We start from the raw sequence: 20,567 nt of genomic DNA on the forward strand, positions 1-20,567 counted from the left end.
AATAACATTTAATGTAAAAAATATTGTGGTTATTAGTTCTAATGAAAGAAAATATATAGATATTGATGGAAGTTTAATGCTATGTAAATGAGTGATATTGTCAGTCAATACTCTGAGAGTCTAGGATCTGAATATGATACTGAGAGTCTAGGATCTAAAGATAGTTATGATACTCATAGTTTGTGTTCAAATGATAGTTATGAGAGTAGTTTTATTGATGATGATAGTGAATCAATGAGTGATAGTGATAGTGATAGTGATTTTAGTGATGATAATTCAGTGTACACAAATGATAGTGTTCTCATTGAACTTAGATAGTGATGATGATGATTTTAGTGTTGAATTTTGTGATTAAAAAGCACTTTAATTTTAGTATACCTGTAAAAAGGTGTTTTACTTTAAGTATAGTTTCATATATAAAAAGCCTGTAAAAAGGCACTTTCTTCGAAGCACAGTTTCTTCTATAAGTGTTTTACTTTAAGCACAGTTTCATCTTTAAAAAAGCCTCTAAAAAGGCACTTTGTTTTAAGTATAATTTTACTATATAAATATGATCAAAGCAACGTATTGCGACATTTGTGAACAAGAATATAAACAATACAAAAGACACCTTAAAACTAACAAACACACATTTAATCTACTTCACCTACTAGCTCCTATTCAGAAGGAAACAAAACACTGTTCTGTCTGTCATAAAAATATCCTCAAGAAAGGCTTCAAAAAATACATCTTAAAACAAATCTACATTTATCAAATTTTATCACAACTAAAAACTCTGATGGCGCATTCAAAGGACATATTAAAATAAGAGTCTTTAACTTCAAACCTCCTGAACCAGAGTCTATAGTTGATGCTGTAGAAATAGTTAAACCTGCTGTTCAAACTTTGATTGAAAAAACACTAAAAGAAATGAAACCACTTAAATTTTATATGGGAGTAAAATTAGAAATGACAAAGGATGAAGGAGTTATAGATACACCATACATGAGAACTGAGCCACACTTTATATCTTCATATCAAGATTTTAAAACATCAGGAGTCTATGATGAACTTATTAAACAAAAGCAAGATGTGGATATTTCAATCATAGGAAGTGGATTCAATATAGGAAAAATTATTTACATAGACATTCATATTCTTAAATCAGCCCCTCTAAAAGCTTCTTCTAACATTGATTTACCCAGTGTTATCAAAAATAGAAAAGCAGTTATCAATATCAAAAATAAAGACAATAAATGTTTTCTCTGGTCTATTCTGGCACACTAACATCCTCCACATTTTCATGATGAAAGAGTATCTCATTATAAAAAATATGAGAATACATTAAATACGAAAGATCTAAAGTTTCCGATGGCTTTAAATGATATTCCTAAATTTGAAAAGATGAATAATTTATCAGTTAATGTTTATGGTCTAACAGAAACAAACAGCATTCAGGTTTTAAAGCTTTCTAACAATTGTAAACAAACTCATATTAATCTTCTATATTTTAATTCAGAGGAAAATTCACATTATACATACATCAAAGATATTGCTAAATTAATACAACCACAAGTATGTAAAAGAACAAATAAAATATATATTTGTTTGCGTTGTCTTAACTTCTTCCATACACAAGAAAGATTAGATAAACATTCAAATTATTGTGGTGAACATAAATCAACGGTAATCAATATGCCTAAAGAAGGCTCAAAGATCACATTCAAAGATGAAAAGAAAAAGATCAAACATCCATTTGTTATATATGCTGATTTTGAAAGTATTCTAGAAAAAATAGATACTGCTTCTCCAGATCCAAAAGAATCATACACAAATAAATATCAAAAACATACTCCTTGCGGTTTTTGTTATTATATCAAATCATCCGTTGGTGATAAATATAACAAGTTAGAGGAGTATAGAGGCTCAAATACCCCAGAGGAGTTTGTGAAACGACTAGAAAAAGACTGTGTCCGATTAACCAAGATAATGAGAGAAACCAATAAACCAATGTCCTTGACGAGTGAACAGAAAAGGGAATTTAGAAAAACAATGTTTGTCATATTTGTGAGGAAAAAATTGGTGAAGGTCTAAAGGTTAGAGATCATTGTCATCTCACTGGTAAATATAGAGGTCCGGCTCATCAAAGTTGTAATATCAATTATAAACTCCCCTCTTTCATTCCCGTCTTTCTTCATAACAACGCTCATTATGATACGCATCTATTTATTAATGAACTTTCAAAGACATCTGGACACATTTCAGCAATTCCTAACACCGATCAGAAATACATTTCATTCACAAAAACAATTCACACACCTCCTATTACTCATATCAGATTTCTTGATACATTTAAATTCATGGCAAGTCCATTGGCTAACTTGGTTCAAAATCTAAAAGAGTTTCCATGTCTTTCAGAGTATTTTTCAGATAAAGATTTTCTAACACAAAAGGGAATTTACCCCTATGACTATATGGACTCATTTGAGAGATTCAATGAAACACAACTTCCTTCAAAAGAAAATTTCTATAACAAATTAAACAACAGTCATATATCTGATAAAGATTATGTACACGCACAAAATGTTTGGGAAAAATATAACATCAAGAATCTTGGCGAGTATCACGATTTGTATCTCAAAACTGATGTGCTTTTATTGGCCGATGTATTTGAAGCCTTTAGATCTGTTTGTTGCACTGGATATGGATTGGATCCTGCTCACTACTACACAGCACCTGGATTGGCCTGGAGTGCGATGTTGAAAATGACAAAACAAGATTTGGATTTGATAACCGATGTTGATATGCTTTTGATGATTGAAAAGGCAAAGAGAGGAGGAATTTCACAAGTCTGCTCGAGTAGATACGCAAAAGAAAATAACAAATATCTTCCAAATTATGATTCAACGAAAAAGAGTTCTTACTTGATGTACTATGACGCGAACAACCTGTATGGCTGGGCAATGTCTCAGGCTCTTCCTTATGGAAAACTTAGATGGGTAAAGGAAAAAGACTACAAAAAGGTTTTACAAGATGTATGTATCTCCACACAAAAAGAATTGGATGATTCAAAGGTTGGTTATTATTTTGAGGTCGATTTAAAATATCCTGAAGAACTTCATATCAAACATAAAGATCTTCCATTTGCTTGTGAGAAAGAAAGTCCAAAGAAAGAATGGTTGAGTGATTTATCAACGATCGTTTGATATAGGTGAATCAACAGAAAAATTACTTACTACATTATATAACAAGAAAAATTATGTTCTACACCAAAGAAATTTGCGACAATATTTATCAAAAGGTCAAAGAGTAGAGAAGATCCAGAGGGTTCTAAAGTTCAATCAAAGTCATTGGCTAAAGGAGTACATTGATTTTAATACACAAAGAGAGAACAGAGTCAAAAACAGATTTTGAGAAAGACTTTTATAAATTGATGAATAATGCAGTCTTTGGTAAGACCATGGAGAACGTGAGGAAAAGACAAAATATCAGACTATCAACATCTTGGGAACAAGCATCAAAATTAATTAATAGACCGAGTTTTATAAGAGCCGAGGTCTTTACTGAGAACTTTTGTGCGATCCATTTGGTTAAAGAGAGTATTGAAATGGACAAACCTATTTATATTGGAACATCAATTCTTGATTTATCAAAGTCATTAATGTATGATTACTTTTATAATAACTTGAGGAAGAAATATCAAAATGATGTTAATCTACTTTATATGGATACAGATAGTTTTATTTTGAAAATTAATACTGATGATGTTTATTCAGACATGAAAAAGGACATTAATATCTATGATACAAGTAATTACAGTCCAGAGAGTGAGTTGTTCTCTTCTAAAAATAAAAAGGTGATTGGAAAGTTCAAGGATGAATTAGGAGGAAATGTTATGAGTGAATTTGTGGGATTGAGGTCCAAGGCTTATGCTTATAAATACATTGTGAATAATGTTGAAAAGACTGATAAGAAGTTAAAAGGTGTAAAGAAAAATGTTATTAAAGAAACAATAAACTTTAAGGATTATTATAACTGTTTAACAACAAAGAAAGAAGAGTTTAGAAAGATTAATGGAATAAGAAGTTATAAACATCAATTATATTCAGAAGAGGTGAATAAGAAAGCATTGGGGGCTTTTGATGATGAAGTTTATTTTAGAAAATGGAATTGATAGTCTCCCTTATGATTGTATAAGTGATAAGATAAATAAGTGATGATATATATAAGTGATAAGATATAAGTGATAAGATATATATAAGTGATAAGATATATATAAGTGATGAGCTAAAAAGGGGGTTAGGGATTTTAACGGGCTACCACCGCCTTTTTTTACTATTATATAAATGAGAGAACCAAGTATCAACCAGACTAAAGAGTGGAGGTGTAATCAACGTTGGTATATAAATGGAAAACATAATGAATGTGAAAAATATCAAATAAGACTTCTTGAAAAGGCAACTGGTAAAAAAGTTCACAAAATAAATAAGAGAATTAATTTAAATACTGGTGAGTTGGGTGAAAAAGATGGAAATATTTTTGAGTGGACGGAAAACTTTGATGGTTGTCAGGAAAATATATACTTTAATTTAAAAATGGTGTGTGGCACGAGAGGCGCTCAGACAAGGACATTGAGGGGGGTTTATCATTTTATTTTAGCTCAGTTAAAATATCTTGATAAAGAACCAAACTCAAACATATACTTTGTTAATATATTAGATGGTGAAGAGAGTTGTAGGAGAATTAAATTATTTCCTACGCATAAACAAATATTTGTAGGATCATTGTTTGAGTGGTCTACTAAACAACAATGATCATTGATAGTAAGAGTAAAAGGCCCATAAGACCAAGGGGGGAAGGAATAGAGGTGTTAAGGGGAAATGAAGAAAAGTGATGGTGAGAGGAAAATTTACATGTAAGTGAATGGAGATTTGGGGCTGTCCCAGGAACAACATTTATCATCTACTGACATGAGTTGTACATAATCAAACAGGAGAGATGCGATTAGATACTAGCAATGTATAACCGGCCGTGAGTGACATGCAACCAGACACCGGTAACATGCAGTACAATACAATCATCGACAAATAAAATACCATCAAAAAAAAATAAAAAATTATATATATATATTGTTGTGGATCTCAGCGCCAGCCTTCTCCCCTTACCAAGGGGGGATTAGTCCCCTTGTCTTTGACTGGCCGACGGGACCCGGGACCTATGACGTCCTTCCCGGACAGCGCGAAATAGGGTCCTAGGACTAGAATCACTATTACCTAATTACTCGCGCTGCCCTGAAAGGAGGAAATAAGCCCCGCACAAATCATGCGTGCTGAGACGCCGAGCGGTGCGTACACACGATCCGTGCCGTTTATATGGTGACCCCGGTTCTAGCGATCTTGTTCGAACCACGCTTAGCCAATGGAGAAATCACAAAGGCGATCAAATTGGGAAGAAAGGAATAACAAGATTTATTTACACTTTTCAGGGATTCCAGAAAAAAGGGACACAGTGCAGCCTTAAAACAGTCTTAACTTAATCCCCAGGACAAACGGGCCCATCTCACACACAGACACACTCACACGGGGCTTGCAGCTGCGGGGTGATGGTCCGTGTCCAAGGATGGCTCCCGTGCAGCTCCCTCCGGTCTCCGGCTCGTCCCGTGCAGATGGTAAGTAGAGGGGCAGGAGCTCTCCGCGTGTCGTTTGGCACACAAGAGTTAATACGGGGCGAACGGTAGGGTCTGGGCTCTGGCGGTTATCACTGGCGGCTATTGCCGTGTTCACTCGCGTGGCTGAAGAAAGAGCTATTTGCCACCAGCGCGTCTGGCTGCCTTTCCTCTGGCGCGTACGTTATACTCGAGATATAGTGCAATGCCTCCAAAGCGAGCGATGCGAATCAAGTTCTTTACAGTCTTCTTGATCAACAAGTCCTCTCACATGCGCTCTCCCCTTGCGAGTCCTCTTCTCCGCGAAAGCTCCGCAGTCCTTTCAAGGGCTTTGTGCAATGACTTTTATAGGTATGCCCCGCGAACCTTCTAGCACTTACCAGACGCGCCTCACCACGCCCTGTCACGCCATGCCGCTAGAGCCCTGGTTGGCTGGTGGCTCTTACCGTCATCGCCTCTGACACGCTGCCTTGACGCCGCCCCCACCCCGACCTCACGCTCCTCCTCCTTCTCAGGCTTACCTCGTGTTACTTGACTAGTGAGCGAGTGAAGGGCAGCAAATGCTGCGGGCAGCCAAAGCGTAACAAATGCTGCGGGCAGCCAAATGGGGCGTGGGATCAATTATGCCCATTGAGGTGGAATTGGAGGGTGGACGCAAAAATGAATGGGACCTAAACTCATGTCTTTACACAACGCAGATATTACAAGGGGAAATGGCCTATACTTACACATACTATGACATAACTAATACGACAGGTGGCCTACGTGTTGCTCGTGGACTAACTATGGGGGGCAACCCTTTAACCTTTAATGATCAATATGTGCCAATCTCAAAACGGTAGCAATATGTGTGTGTGTGTGTGTGTGTGTGTGTGTGTGTGTGTGTGTGTGTGTGTGTGTGTGTGTGTGTGTGTATATATATATATATATACAGTATATATATACACTCAAACTACAAGACAGATGTGTCCGCATGAAAAAAGTGAAAGACGTTTTGGTCACGTAAGATATGTCTGCATCAGCCAAGTATATTGGAAACTGGATTGGTGCTAGGAAGCAAAGAGTGGTTGTCAGTGAGGATGTTAGTAGTGCGGAACCTCTAGGGCTATTATTACTTCCGTCCACCAATTATTTTTTTTTCACCCCTGTCTGTTTGTCTGACTGTCTGTGTGTGTCTGTGTGTGTGTGTGTGTGTGTGTGTGTGTGTGTGTGTGTGTGTGTGTGTGTGTGTGTGTGTGTGTGTGTGTGTGTGTGCAGGATACGTTGAAAAGTTGTGGATGGATCTGGATGAAATTTGGTGGACAGATTGGGAATATGACAAGGAATAATCTTTTGAGAATTGGCTGAAGATCCAGTTCCGAGAATTTATTTTGTGATCCTTCACTATTGAGAGATAGGGCCAAAAACGATATATACCACAATATCTCAAAAAGTTGTGGACGAATTATGACAAAACTTGGTGGACGAGTTGGTTAGGTGATAAGACCAAGCTGATTAAATTTTGATTCAGGTCCGAATCCAGATCTGACCTATCAGTGGGATACAAAAGGTGAACTAAGCAGCCTGGTGGAGGTATGCACTCCACCAAGTGCCCTTTTTGTGATTCATGATTTACATCAATGATTTGGATAGTGGGGTGAAGAGTCTGCTTTCAAAATTTGCAGTTGACACAAAGCTTGGAGGTGAGGTCGATAACATTGGGGGTGATCAGATTCAGGAAACTCTCAATACTTTCAAAATTTGGTAAAAGATTGGCAGATGTAGTCCAACGTAAATAAATTAAAAGGTGATTGGGATGGGTAAGAATAATAAAAATAGCGATTATATGATGCAAGAGGCAATCTTGGATCATTTCACACAGGAGAAAGATTTGGGGGTGCAAATAGAGGGATGGGGGTGGGGGAGGGTGGGCAGGTTAAGCAGGTAGAACAGTCCCATAGGTAAAGGTAAAGGTGCCATAGGTAAAGCAAACATAATTACCTCCACCACCAAAGGTGGATGGAGGTTATGTTTTCACCCCTGTCTGTCCATTTGTGAACGAAATATCTCAAAACGTTGTGGACGGAATTGGGACGAAATTTGGCAGAGATGAAGTGAGAACGAAATCCTTATGTGAGAGGAGCGAAATCCTTATATTTTGGTGAAGATCGGATTCGGATTCTGATCCGGTTAGTAGAATTTTTAAGTGATTCTTCACCATTGGGAGATAGGGCCAAAAACGATACATTGCAGGATATCTCAAAAAGTTGTGGATGGATTTGGACAAAACTTGTTGGACAGGTTGTGTCTCTGACAAGGAAGAATCGATTCAATTTTGGTGAAGATCTGGATGCAGATCCAGCTAGTAGAAATTTTAAAGTGATTCTTCACCATTGAGTGATATGGCGAACCAGGCGGATGTATGCTCTCTAATGAGTGCCGTTCTAGTTTTAGATTGCATTTGTAGCAGGATAAATGATCCCATTATGAATTATGATGAAAAATCAAAAGCTGCAATTTTAATATTGTACAGAAATTTATTGAGACCTCATCTGGAATATTATTTTAGGTTTTGGTCACTACAACTAAGGAAGACATAGTTGCAAGAGAGAGGGTTGACCGTAGAACGACTAGATTGAGTTTGTGCCTACCTTGATCAAGCTATGAGTTGCGGTTAAAGGAGACTGGATTTATATATGATAAAGGAGGCGATTACAAGGAGATCTGACAGAGATGTTTCAGATAATTGAAGAGTATTTTTTTTATTTTTTTTTTTTTTTTGTATACAAGATCGAGGCTCGTGAAAGAGCGAACATTAATCACACAGAAAGACAAACCGACACATAAAACATATAACATCGGGAGCGGTAGACAAGATGGGGAGAGAGGGGGAAGGACACAAACACAACATTTGAGAGCAGGGACCGAGAGACATGGAGACATCGAGAGATCTGAGAGAGGGCGAGGGCTTTGGGGGGGGGGGGGGGGCATGGGAAGGGGGCGGTGGGAGAGGTATAAAACATATGGACACTGCCAGGACTTCCAGGAAAGAAGTTGGAATTTCAAACAAGGTGGATCTGGGGTGAATTAGCGGGGGTAGAAAAGATCAAGGTTTTGGATGGGGGAAGATAAGAGATGGTGGTGAACAGCTGTTTTAAAGACCTGGAGGGAGGAGTGGGATTGAAGGGAGTGAGGGAGTTTGTTCCAGAGGCGGGAGAAAAGAGGAATGAAAGAGTGAAGGTGAGCAGAGAGCCGAGATTTCGGCAGTTTAACCATCAGAGGGTTGCTGGCAGATCTTGTGCGACCTGTAGGAATATTTGGGGGACAGAGCACAGAGAGAGCTGGGGGTGCAAGGCCGGAGAGGAGTCGGTAGAAGACAGAAAGACCACCTACCTGCCTGCGGTGAGTGAGTGAAAGGCCCTCAGAGATAGCTTCATCGCGGGAGATTCCAATAATTCTGAAAGCTTTGGTTTCAACAGCGTGAAGCCGAGCTAGGTGTGAGGCAGGAGCACCGGCCCATAGGGGAGAACAGTATTCCATTGAGCTGCGGATGAAAGCCTTGTATGTGGTGAGGAGCTCAGGTGTGCCGAGGAAGGACTTCGCACGACGGAGGATGCCCAGTCGGCGACTGGCTTTGGAGGCCAGCTTGGAAATGTGGTTTTCCCAAGAAAGATCATGGCAGATAGTGAGACCCAAAATCTTGAGCGACAGAACTTCTTGGAGAGGATTGTTGAGAAAGTAGATGGGAGGGTTGTCCAGTCGATCTTTTCGGAGAGACATAGTAAGAGTGTGAGATTTGTCAGGATTGAAAGACATGTTCCACTTGTTTGACCAGTCTGTGATTTTGTCCAGGTCTTCAGAGAGTGAGGAGGCAGCAGACTGCCGATCTGAGGGAAGAGGAATGGAGCGGCAGAGAGTGGAGTCATCAGCAAAGAGATAGAGAGGATTTTCGAGAGAGTCAGAGAGATCATTGATGAAGACCAGAAAAAGCACGGGGCCCAGAACACTGCCTTGGGGAACTCCAGCCTGAACAGTAAGAGGAGATGAGAGAAACCCATTCAGGGCCACACGTTGACGACGACTAGAGAGGAAGTCCGCCAGCCATGCGTGGAGATTTCCATGGATACCAAAGGAGGAGAGTTTGGTGAGCAGAGCGGGGTGCCAGACCGTGTCGAAGGCACGTGATATGTCGAGGGAGACAGCTCTAATTTCCTGTTTGGCATTGAGGACCTCCATCCATTGTTGAGACAGCAGAAGCAGCATGTCCAGAGTAGAGTGACCTGGTCTGAAACCAAATTGATGATCAGAGATCAAGCCATTGGAGAAGAAGAAAGATTTCATATCCGAAGCAATGATGGATTCCATGACTTTGCTGATAATTGGGAGAAGGCTGATTGGTCTGTAGTTGCTAGGATCTGTTTTTGCACCTTTTTTGTGCAAAGCGGTGATGTTGGCTGATTTCCAAGCAGATGGCAGTTGACCTTGAGCAAAAGAGAGGGTGAAGAGAACAGAGAGAGGGTGAGATAGAGCAGCAGAGCAGGATTTTAGGACCCGTGGGCTGATGCCGTCGGGTCCAGTTGCAGAATCAGAGTCGAGGGTTGACAGAAACTTTTCCACCTTGTCAGGAGGAAAGGACACGGAGTCCAGGAGCAGCAGGGTACGACTGGGTATGGTGGGTACAGAGAGGGATGGGTTTGGGACACAAGATTTAGAGGCAAACACAGAGTTGAGGCATTCAGCTTTTTCACGTGCGGAGTCAGCTGTGTAGCCGTTTGAGGTAAGGGAGGGGATGGAGGGGGAACAAACACCAGAAACGGATTTGACCAGACGCCACCAGGATTTGGAAGAGGGAGACAGATAAGAGAGTTCGGTCTTGAGAACGGAGAGATATTGTTTCCTGGCTCTCCTGAGGGTGGACACACACTTGTTTCGGGCTTTGTGAAAGGAAATGAGATTTCCTTCCGTTGGATTTGCTTTCCAGGAGACGAAGGCAAGTTGTTTCTGGGCAACAGCCTCACCACAAGATTCCGTGTACCATGGACGGGAGGAAGGGTATGACAACTGAAGACGAGATGGGATAAATCTGTGCATGAGAGAGAGCAATTTACTTTGGAAGAATTCCCAGGATGAGTTGATGTAATGAGTGATGATGAGTGATGTATACAGAACAAGTACAGAATAATTAGGTTTAGGAATCCCGGTGTGTACCCCGGTTTAGAATAGGTACACCGTATCCCTGCGCATCGTAAGAGGCGACCAAGGGTTGGCGTCAGGAAGGGCATCCGGCCATAAAAACATTGCCTCAAACAGGGAACCGTGATTGTCATGGGGCCCGCAAGGCTAACCCCCGCTCTAGCGGGGAAAAATGGCCTCAAAACGATCATTCATTCATCTATCTATAATTCCAGTAATCTCTGTGTGTATGTTTGTATGTTTGTATGTTTGTATGTTTGTCTGTGACCGCTGTTTCTCGACAACCACGGGTCCGATATACTTGAAACTTGCCAGGTATATTGCTGGGGACCTGAGGATGTGCCTTTTCAAGGTTTCATATTAATCGGACAAGTAGTTACCGAGCTATGGCGATTTCTTTACCAAACTCCGCAAGCCGTTCGCTTTGGACCAAACCATTTCATGTAAATAGAGGGGGGGAATTGTCACCGTACTCGCAAGCCGTTCGCTTTGGACCAAACCATTTCATGTAAATAGAGGGGGGGGATTGTCACCGTACTCGCAAGCCGTTCGCTTTGGACCAAACCATTTCATGTAAATAGAGGGGGGGGATTGTCACCGTACTCGCAAGCCGTTCGCTTTGGACCAAACCATTTCATGTAAATAGAGGGGGGGGATATAATTTTAGATATATATATAGTACGGGCATGCCCTAGTTCATTCAATCCATAGATCAGAAGTCAAACAGACAATTCTCATATAATATTATTTAACTACATTTTAAATCAATGATTGCAATAAAAGAAACAATAATCCCACTTCAGGAGGAAAAAATATATAAGGATATTCCACGTGCGACTTCCACTCATATGACAACCTTAGCATACCAGGCTCAGTCATTGTCATGTTAATTGAGGTGCCAGCACGGATACATCATTGGTTTTTGTCTGAATCTATTTCAGGTGAAGTTGTAGTGCTCCTTTTGTTTTGAATCAATTATATGTGCCATTTTGAATCATTTCTCAACACTCTTTCTTTTCACCAATAAGATGAGTTGTCGGCACGCCAAACAGAACCCTTTGACATCTTCGGGGACGACCGATCCGATCTTTGTCCATTGACATGGCCGCTGTGGCGTTATAAAAAGTGTAAGTGATTTTGGTTAAGGCATGCGGATGCAGATCCAGCCTATTAGTGGGAAACCAAACGTGACCTGTTCAGCCTGGCGGAGGTATGCGCTCTATTAAGCGCTGTTCTAGTTTGAACATGTAACCAAATAATGTACTTTATGATGAGCATATTTGGTGACATAACAAAACCTGGAACGAGCACTCAATGATTGCAGACCCTCACCACGACTTGGTTTGTCGTATGTATTTTATAGACGTACTCATATCCTAATTGTACATACTTTTAGAGGTGCTCGATTGAAAAAAAGATAACGTGTAAAAACTGTGCTCCACATTGACACATTATGTATGAACAGACAGACAAACAAACGGACCTAAATGCAATACGTAATGTCGAGTTTACGACAAATATTCATTTTCTTGAGGCTACACAATTAAGAAATAGACCCTTTCAGGTAGTTTGAATGATTCGATGCACGTACCTGCGAAAATTTGCTTGTGGGACATTTTGTGGCCGGAACGTGTCAAATGCCGGCCGCCCTCCAAAAGGTGGTGCTTGGAACGAGGTCGGTGCTAGACAGGAGGAATAACCACAATTGTTACAAGGGGAGATTTTTACAATTTTACAAAAAAACTTCATGTATGTATATAAACTGTAAACTGCTCATAAACACCAAGTATAGCACAACAAAAAGGAATGCAGGAGCCAAAAATGAGCGGGTGTTACCCACCAGGAAAATTTGCCATTGGCGGACGCTGAAAAGGGAGTCCAAGAAGACTATTCGGTGCATTGAACCCTAGAGAACATGAGAAGGAAAATGAATGTTAAGGTTAAAGATCAATGTGGTGCATAAACAACTAGAGAGTTCATAGAATACCTTACCCCATGTAGTGTTCAAGTCTATCATCCAATTGAAATAAAATAAAGATTGTATTTTGGTGAAGATCCTAATAAAATAAAATAAAATTTACAGAAGTTTACCACCCTTGATGCAGTGTCACATACACCACCAGACCGCGTGGTTGACAAATTGCCGTTCTCGGTTGGCTAGCAACCTGCAGCGGTACAAAGTTATTTGTGCTTGGTAGCATCAGGCCCGGTAAGTTTGAGAAGGATCAGGGATTCTCGTAGTACACCCAAAACCCGTGGCCATAACAATACATCTCATGCACTATTAAAAGATCAAGTCAGGAACAGCATCTTATTTGCAAAAGCCATCGGATATGTAAGTGGGGATTGAATATTAAAGGGGAAAGGACATGAGTATAGACATCAAATGCTTAAGATTAATTAATTGTAGCAACAAAAAAGATTAAGTTTGGCGCAAAAATTGTTGCTCTAGCATGCGTGAATCGTGAGATATCCGAGTTTTAAAATGCCAATAGCAGACGATTTCTCTCGCGCCGGCCAGCATCTCGTGATGACTATCATCATCGTGACGTCATCGGAGGAAGCTGATGTGACTGCGCAATAGTAAACAATGGCAGACACCGACTCCGATAGTTGCGTAAGTCGGGATATCAGCGATATTTCTGACCAATCTGATGCGGAAAATGAAGAGAAAGTTAATAATCTTGGGGAATCACACTCGATTCTCCCATACAGATTCGAACCATACCGTCCAGAGAGTGAAGAAGAGAAATCGTCGGACACAGACACAATGGCGATCGATTTTGATCTCGGGTGCCTCCAAAATACTGAATGGTATTCATTTTTATGTCTCTTTTTTAATGGAAAAAGTTTCTTTTCCTGGTCAATGGAATACATAACTAATATTTAATTAATGTTCGGTGCCATGAGGCAAGAAATGGATAGAAACACAGAAACGAAATATGACTTTATTGACAGTGCAGCACTGCAGGTGTATCAGTTGTAATTGTATCATTTATAGCACTCTCTATAATGCAAGCAATCTCTGTGTGTCTGTGTGTCTGTCTGTGTGTATGTCTGTGACCGCTGTTTCTCGACAACCACTGGTCCGATCTAAGTGAAACTTGCTAGGTATATTGCTGGGGACCTGAAGATGTGCCTTTTCAAGGTTTGCTATTAATCGGACAAGTGGTTACCAAGTTATGGCCATTTATTTAGCCAACAAATACGTTTTGTACGTGAACGAAGGAACAGCGAAGGACGAGAGCGAAGGCGTTCCTTCGAAGGACGAGAGCGAAGACCGAAGGAACGATGCAAGTTTTAATTTTTCTTTGCACGTACGGTCAAGCGACAGCGAAGGAACAGCGTGTGTTTGTTGTTTCTGCCTCGCGGTTTGAAAATTGAATACTTGGCCATTAAAACTACTTTGCGATTAATCATAACTGCGATATGCGAACTTCCGGACAGTGAGGCCTTATTTTTGGTACGTACATCAACGTACGTATGTCCACGTACTTACCTCCCCGCACGTACGGGCACGCACTAGCAGCAGCCACACAACGACTGGGCGAACAGCGAAGGACGAGAGCGAAGGAACGGCGAAGGACGAGAGCGAAGGAACGGCGAAGGACGAGAGCGAAGACCGAAGGAACGATGCAAGTTTTAATTTTTCTTTGCACGTACGGTCAAGCGACAGCGAAGGAACCGCGTGTGTTTGTTGTTTCTGCCTCGCGGTTTGAAAATGGAATACTTGGCCATTAAAACTAATTTGCGATTAATCGTAATTGCGATATGCGAACTTCCGGACAGTGAGGCCTTATTTTTGGTACGTACGTCAACGTACGTATGTCCACGTACTTACCTCCCCGCACGTACGGGCACGCACTAGCAGCAGCCACACAACGACTGGGCATGATTCCAACTGATCGTAACGAAAACAAAGTGATGTTCTGATCATCACGAAGCCAACAAGGCTTTAAGAACGAAAAACTGGGTTACTTCGCAAACGTCATTTCCGGTTTGCGGTTTTGACAAAACTGATTTTGCTTGTTCGGCGATATTTTGACAAATTCTAATAAAACTGCGAAGATATTTGTGAAATGAACTCAATAGAAGTGTTTAAGATATGTTTATGCTTCGAAATCTGCAAAGTTGTTTTGGTCGTGTCCGTTCTCCTTTAATAGCTAAAACGGCACTCGACAGAGTGCATACCACTGCCACACTGAACAGTTTATGTTTTGTATCCCACTGATAGGTCGGATCTGGATCTGGACCTGAACCGGTATCGAATCGGCTTGTTCTTGTCACCTAAAAAACTCATCCACCTTGTCTTGTTAAAACTCGTCCACAACCTTTTGAGAAATCGTGCTTTTCATCGGCCCCATCTCTCAATTCTAGTTTGAATCTAAACATCCATCATAACCATCCGAATTTGGCTTTTCACTAAACTCTAAACATTTCGTCCTTGTCACACACCCAACCTCTCCACCAAATTTCGTCTCAATCTGTCAACAACTTTTTGAGATATCCTGTTCACAGTCAGACAGGGGTGAAAACATAACCTATGTCCACCTTCAATGGCAACAACAAACAACAACAACATGCATTTTAAGGCCATTTTCCCTGCCAGAGCGGGGGTTAGCCACCAGTGGGTTAGTCCACCTTCAATGGCAGAGGTACTAAAAGAGCTAAAATAGTTGTGTGCACATGCCAAACAAAAACAAAGAAAAAAAAACAAAACAAAAGTACTACATTTTCTCATTATTAAATGTAAAATACTTAAGTTTACAATTAATTTGAGACTGCAAGGAAATATCGCTGGTTGGTCATGTGGGTGGAAGAGGTGGGCAGGGTAGCATGTATCATCATGATGAGTGTATCATGCAGTGTTTAGATAGCAATTATAAAGTAGTGGAGAATTCAAGGCAAAGCAGAACAGCAAGTAGGTGTTCGGATGACAGGCACGACTGGCAATCAATGCAAGTGTTGAGCAATGCATGAGATTGGTGGCTGCATGAATGGTCTGATGTGTGTGTGTGTGTGTGTGTGTGTGTGTGTGTGTATGCATGGATGTGTGTATGTGTGTGTGTGTACACACACTATGATGGGTGCGTGTACACACACACACACACACACACACACACACACACACACACACACACACACACACACACACACACACACACACACACACACACACACACACACACACACACACACACACACCATTGTCTCTCTGTGGCTTTGCTCCTTATGCACGGCCATATCTTTTAAGTTACCAACTCCAAACGTTGGGTACAACTACAACTTTGTTTGTGTGATTTGGGATGCGATTTGGCATTGCGATGATAAGACAGAGGGCAGACATACTGAAGAAAATGCTGCTGTTCACACAAGTGTCTCAAACCTTTTTATTTTCAAATGTCCTCCAAAGTTTTTCCCAACTTCTTTGCTTTGGTTTATGTATTTTTTAATTTTAAAACATGAGCAGAAGCAGAGTAACCAGAAATAAATGCTGCTGTTTACAAGTGCATGGTACTTTCCATGTTTTTGAGTGAATACTATATTGTTAAATAGACTTGTTAATTCAAGATCAATAATTTTTTATAATTCACATTTTTTATTATCAAATTGTTTATATATGTATACATTGGCATTATCATCGGTCATTATCATTATCATTGGCATTATACAATCGGTCATCGGCCCCCCTGCTCTCCAAATATAGGTATCGGCATCGGCCCTTGAAAAACCCATATCGGTCGACCTCGAGTTATGAGGCATAAGACTGGACCCAAGACACTTCTTTGGGGCACTCCAACTTCCCCTGGTAGAGAAGTGGAAAGGTTCCCACAAGCAGAGGAGGTGTACCAAGCGGTACACCAAGCGATGAAATCGGAAATAGAAACCGACACAGACACCGCCATATTATTCATATACATTCGGATTGACAAGTTTCACGAACACGAGGAACGAAAAACTCAGTTTTATTTGTGAACTAGCAGATAACCCTGTTCGACTGGGCTGTTCGGGAATTACTTCCCAGAGTGTGGAATATTTAGGGAGTTTGCTGGGAATATCCTTAGACAGCATAAGTCACTGACTGCTCATGCTTCTCGGTGAAGTAAATCGACGAAAAGGTAATTGTACGTTGACAGCATTGACTGAATAGTTTGTGATTACATAATTTTTTATACTTCCAGTAGGTGCGCGAACCAGCGACTCGACCAATACACCACCCATGTGCGCAGCCTAGCCACAAAAATACACATCATAAAATTGTGTGTATGTCAATATTGTTCGACCACAGCATTCACTGTCCGGACCCAAGAGCCCTTAAATGAGGTATCATTCAGCATTATTCGTGCTGTGGTTACGATGTTTACCTCATACAGACAATTGGGAACTTGCATTTATCTCGATATAAATATAGATGTACATACGTTTTTTTATTGTTTTTTTAAATACGCTGTTACTTAAGGTTGTAAATACTAAAGTACTCTTTGGGTTAACTCGGGTTCCACTGACGTTTGTGTTTTATACATTAAAGTACGTGGACTGGTTGATATCATTTTGTAGATGGCACTGGACTAGGGGGTACAGTAAATAATGAGGGAAAAGAAAAGCACAAACATGATAGGGCCCAGAAGAAATGAAGATGGAGGACTGAAAAACACTGCAGGCATGTGGTCAGAGGAAGAGGCTCAGCAAAGGGGTTAGGTAGTAAAAGGCCTTTCCTTGTCTGAAATGTTTCATTTTTTACACTTGTGATTTCATAAAAAATAACATTGGATACCTCGACCTCCTCTGTGCTCTAACAAGAAGCACCATTAGAGGCCATTTTTCCCCGCAGAGCAGGGGTTGGCCATTTTCGGGCACCGTGGTCCCCTTTTTTGAAGCAATGTTTGCTAACAAGCATAACATATATTCACCTCCAATCTGGTGCATCCCTTTAAGGCATTCGAAGGTCAATATTCTCGTTTGATGTTTTTTGAAGCTAATGCTTTGTGTGCTATCAGACTCCCAGGGATAAACGAAGGAACAAGAAGTTCCTTTTCAACACAATAAATAGGTTTATTTGTGTATCGGTGTTATTTTTCTTTTGAACTATTGATCAATTGAAGTTTCTGTAAACAATCCGTTGCCAGTTCCTACCTGGAATGCTTGCAGGATATGGAAAACGGGGCTCAACTTCATGTGGGCGACGAGCGTCCATGAGGAAATTATTGAAGAATGCGACCTCCTTCTTCACCTCCTCAATCTTCACCAAATGCTTATTGAAAATGTGTTTTCGAACAAATTCCGCCGTCTGAGAACAAGACAAGTTTCGTAAATAGAGGGTTCTAGCGAAAGTGCAAACAAAGTAAGAGAAAGAAAGGGAAGAAAATGAAGTCGATCTTCATCCCGGGATTCACGGTAAAATACCATCACCTTAAATTTCTTGCCACTAAGTGGACACAGCCAGGTGTCCTTGCCCGCTTCCTGCGTGTTGGCCGATACAAACTTCTCCACTTCGTCTTCTGGCTCCCGCTTGCCCAGGCGCTTGCCTTCATCCTCAGAAATTGTTTCATATTCCATCAGCAAAAGCCTAAGCTTACTCTGAAAGACCCTTTTGCATTCCGCCACTGTGTGGGGGGGGGGGGACGACAAAGAAGTTTTCAGTCAAAACAACCACAAAAACATCAGTAGTCGGTTCAAAAAAATAGGCTTTGGCTCAAACACGGTACGAATAATACCCTCCTCGGATACCTCCACAAACCAACGGCATGTTACGCCAAGCAAGGTTTGGCAAAAGGCAAATAAGTGGACAACATGGATTGTGCTCACATTACAGTACCTAAGAGGCAGAGGGTAGGCGAAATGGGCTAGCAAAACGCAGATTCCTATCGCCCTCAAGAGATACAGTCGTTAGAATATGTTGGGGATTCTGGGGCAGAGTTTTAAGGTTTATAATCGTGGCATGATGTAAACTATGAGAAAATCTTGGAAGATTTAATCAGGTTTAATGGTTCAAAATTAGAATAGCCTTTGTTAAATCATACTAACACCACACTGTGGTGTGAAACACAAAAATGAAATGCTAATAAACTTTTCAAAAATAAAATATACAAATGAAGAACGAGAGTTCATCGAACACCTTACCCCACTCAGTCTTGGAAAAAATAAAGGACATGTGCAGGGTCTGCGAGTGTCGTTTTGTGCGACATGATTAGTCGAGATGATGTAAAATGCCATAATACTTTGTCCAAGTATGACTAAACGGAGGGTTTTTGAAAGTGCCAAGAAGGCGATTTGTGTCCGACGGTATTCAAGTATATGACTACTCCTTTTTGCATCGTGATGATGCATAGAGCTGCTGAAGCAGCTTCCTATGCTATTGAGCACAATCCTGGACGGGTCGCCAGTCCGATGAAGGATACTCAAATGGCTCATTCATCCCAGCGAGCTGGTATTAATTTTGCCGACCTCGGAAGGATGACAAGCTGAGTCAACCCACCGGTGTCAATTCAAGAGGGGGACTCAATTCAAGAGAGAGGGGCTTAAACTCAGTTCAGGAAAATAATTCAACTGAAATAAAAGACAGATATTTTAAAGGTTCTAAAAAATAAAAAAAAACCTTTTTTGGAGGTTTACCACCATAGATGTAGCGTTTTTTTTTTTTTACACCACCTTGTTGAACACGTTAAATTATTTATTCGTGCCTGGTGTTTGTGTCTTTTACAATGTCCTTCAAAACCGCAACTTTCCTGTTTGGAATGATTTTCAATTTTGTTTGAATGAGATGCACACGTGCGATCGGGCCAAATTCAAAGCCAAAGTACTGCTAAACTACACGTTTGTTTATTTATTTGTGTTCAAAATAGTGTATAACATTCAATTGAAGTCAAGTTGTTCTTCAATCATAAACTTACATTTGTAGACAGAGACAGACAAAATAAACAAATTGCTTAACTTTTCACTTTGTGCGTGGGGGTAAATATTAATATAATGGAGCAAATGTATATGGTTATGTATGTATATGTGTGACCAGAATGTCTTATTCTACAAACATATATATATAAATATACATATATACATATAAAACCGAAAAACATGGTCTGTGAAGCCGTGTTACTATTTTTATATTAATTACGTACTGTTTGAACTTCGGTTGCACCCTGTCGATTAATTACGTTCTGGAATATACCTTTTTAACCCTTTAGACTGTTGAGACCCCACGCACACTAACCATAATGCCTCGGTGGCGGAGGCATAAAGACGGTCATTTTACAATGCACTCCGACCACACGATCCTCTCTACCATACACACACACAACACAACATGCATTTTAAAGGCCATTTTCCCTGCAAGAGCGGGGGTTAGCCCAGGGATCCTCTCTACCATGATAAAATCAAATCAAACTTCAACTTGGGCCCAAAACTCACCATCTCCAGGCGCAATCTTGTTTACAGGTGCAGCTGCACGGATGTGTATCACGCCACAGCGGTTGGGCATATCGTGCTCATGTGCGTATTCACTGTGGTTGTAAAAATCTACCGAGTGGACGATGCGCAGGTAAAAGAGCAACTGATCAAGCACCTGAAGGAAACGAAGAAAGATTTAGGAATTGGAAAGACTCATTTAGTGAATGCAACACAGATGGAGGATCGGTAGCGAGGAGATCAAACAGGAAAAGAATGATGGCATTTGAGTGGCAAGTGCATTGTGCGCACATATATGTTGTCTATATATAATAAACAACCATACTATACCTTCAACGTTTAAGTTGGA

General features: G+C 40.5%; 1 protein-coding gene across 5 annotated transcripts in view; it reads right to left on the reverse strand.

Moving 5' to 3' along the window:
• LOC137430403 (uncharacterized) overlaps nucleotides 1-20,567 on the reverse strand; it is a 71,566-nt gene that overhangs the window by 23,265 nt on the left and 27,734 nt on the right. For all 5 annotated transcript variants that reach the window (XM_068121254.2, XM_078780647.1, XM_068121253.2 and 2 more), the window contains 5 exons: nucleotides 20,222-20,375; nucleotides 18,227-18,420; nucleotides 17,951-18,104; nucleotides 12,657-12,722; nucleotides 12,408-12,498 (listed from right to left, as the gene is read on the reverse strand). In XM_068121254.2, coding sequence (XP_067977355.2) covers nucleotides 12,408-12,498; nucleotides 12,657-12,722; nucleotides 17,951-18,104; nucleotides 18,227-18,420; nucleotides 20,222-20,375 — 659 coding nt within the window. The remainder of the gene's footprint in view (nucleotides 1-12,407; nucleotides 12,499-12,656; nucleotides 12,723-17,950; nucleotides 18,105-18,226; nucleotides 18,421-20,221; nucleotides 20,376-20,567) is intronic.

Source organism: Myxine glutinosa, chromosome 6 (assembly GCF_964187855.1).
Source record: "Myxine glutinosa chromosome 6, kmMyxGlut1.1, whole genome shotgun sequence".
NCBI lineage: Eukaryota > Metazoa > Chordata > Myxini > Myxiniformes > Myxinidae > Myxine > Myxine glutinosa.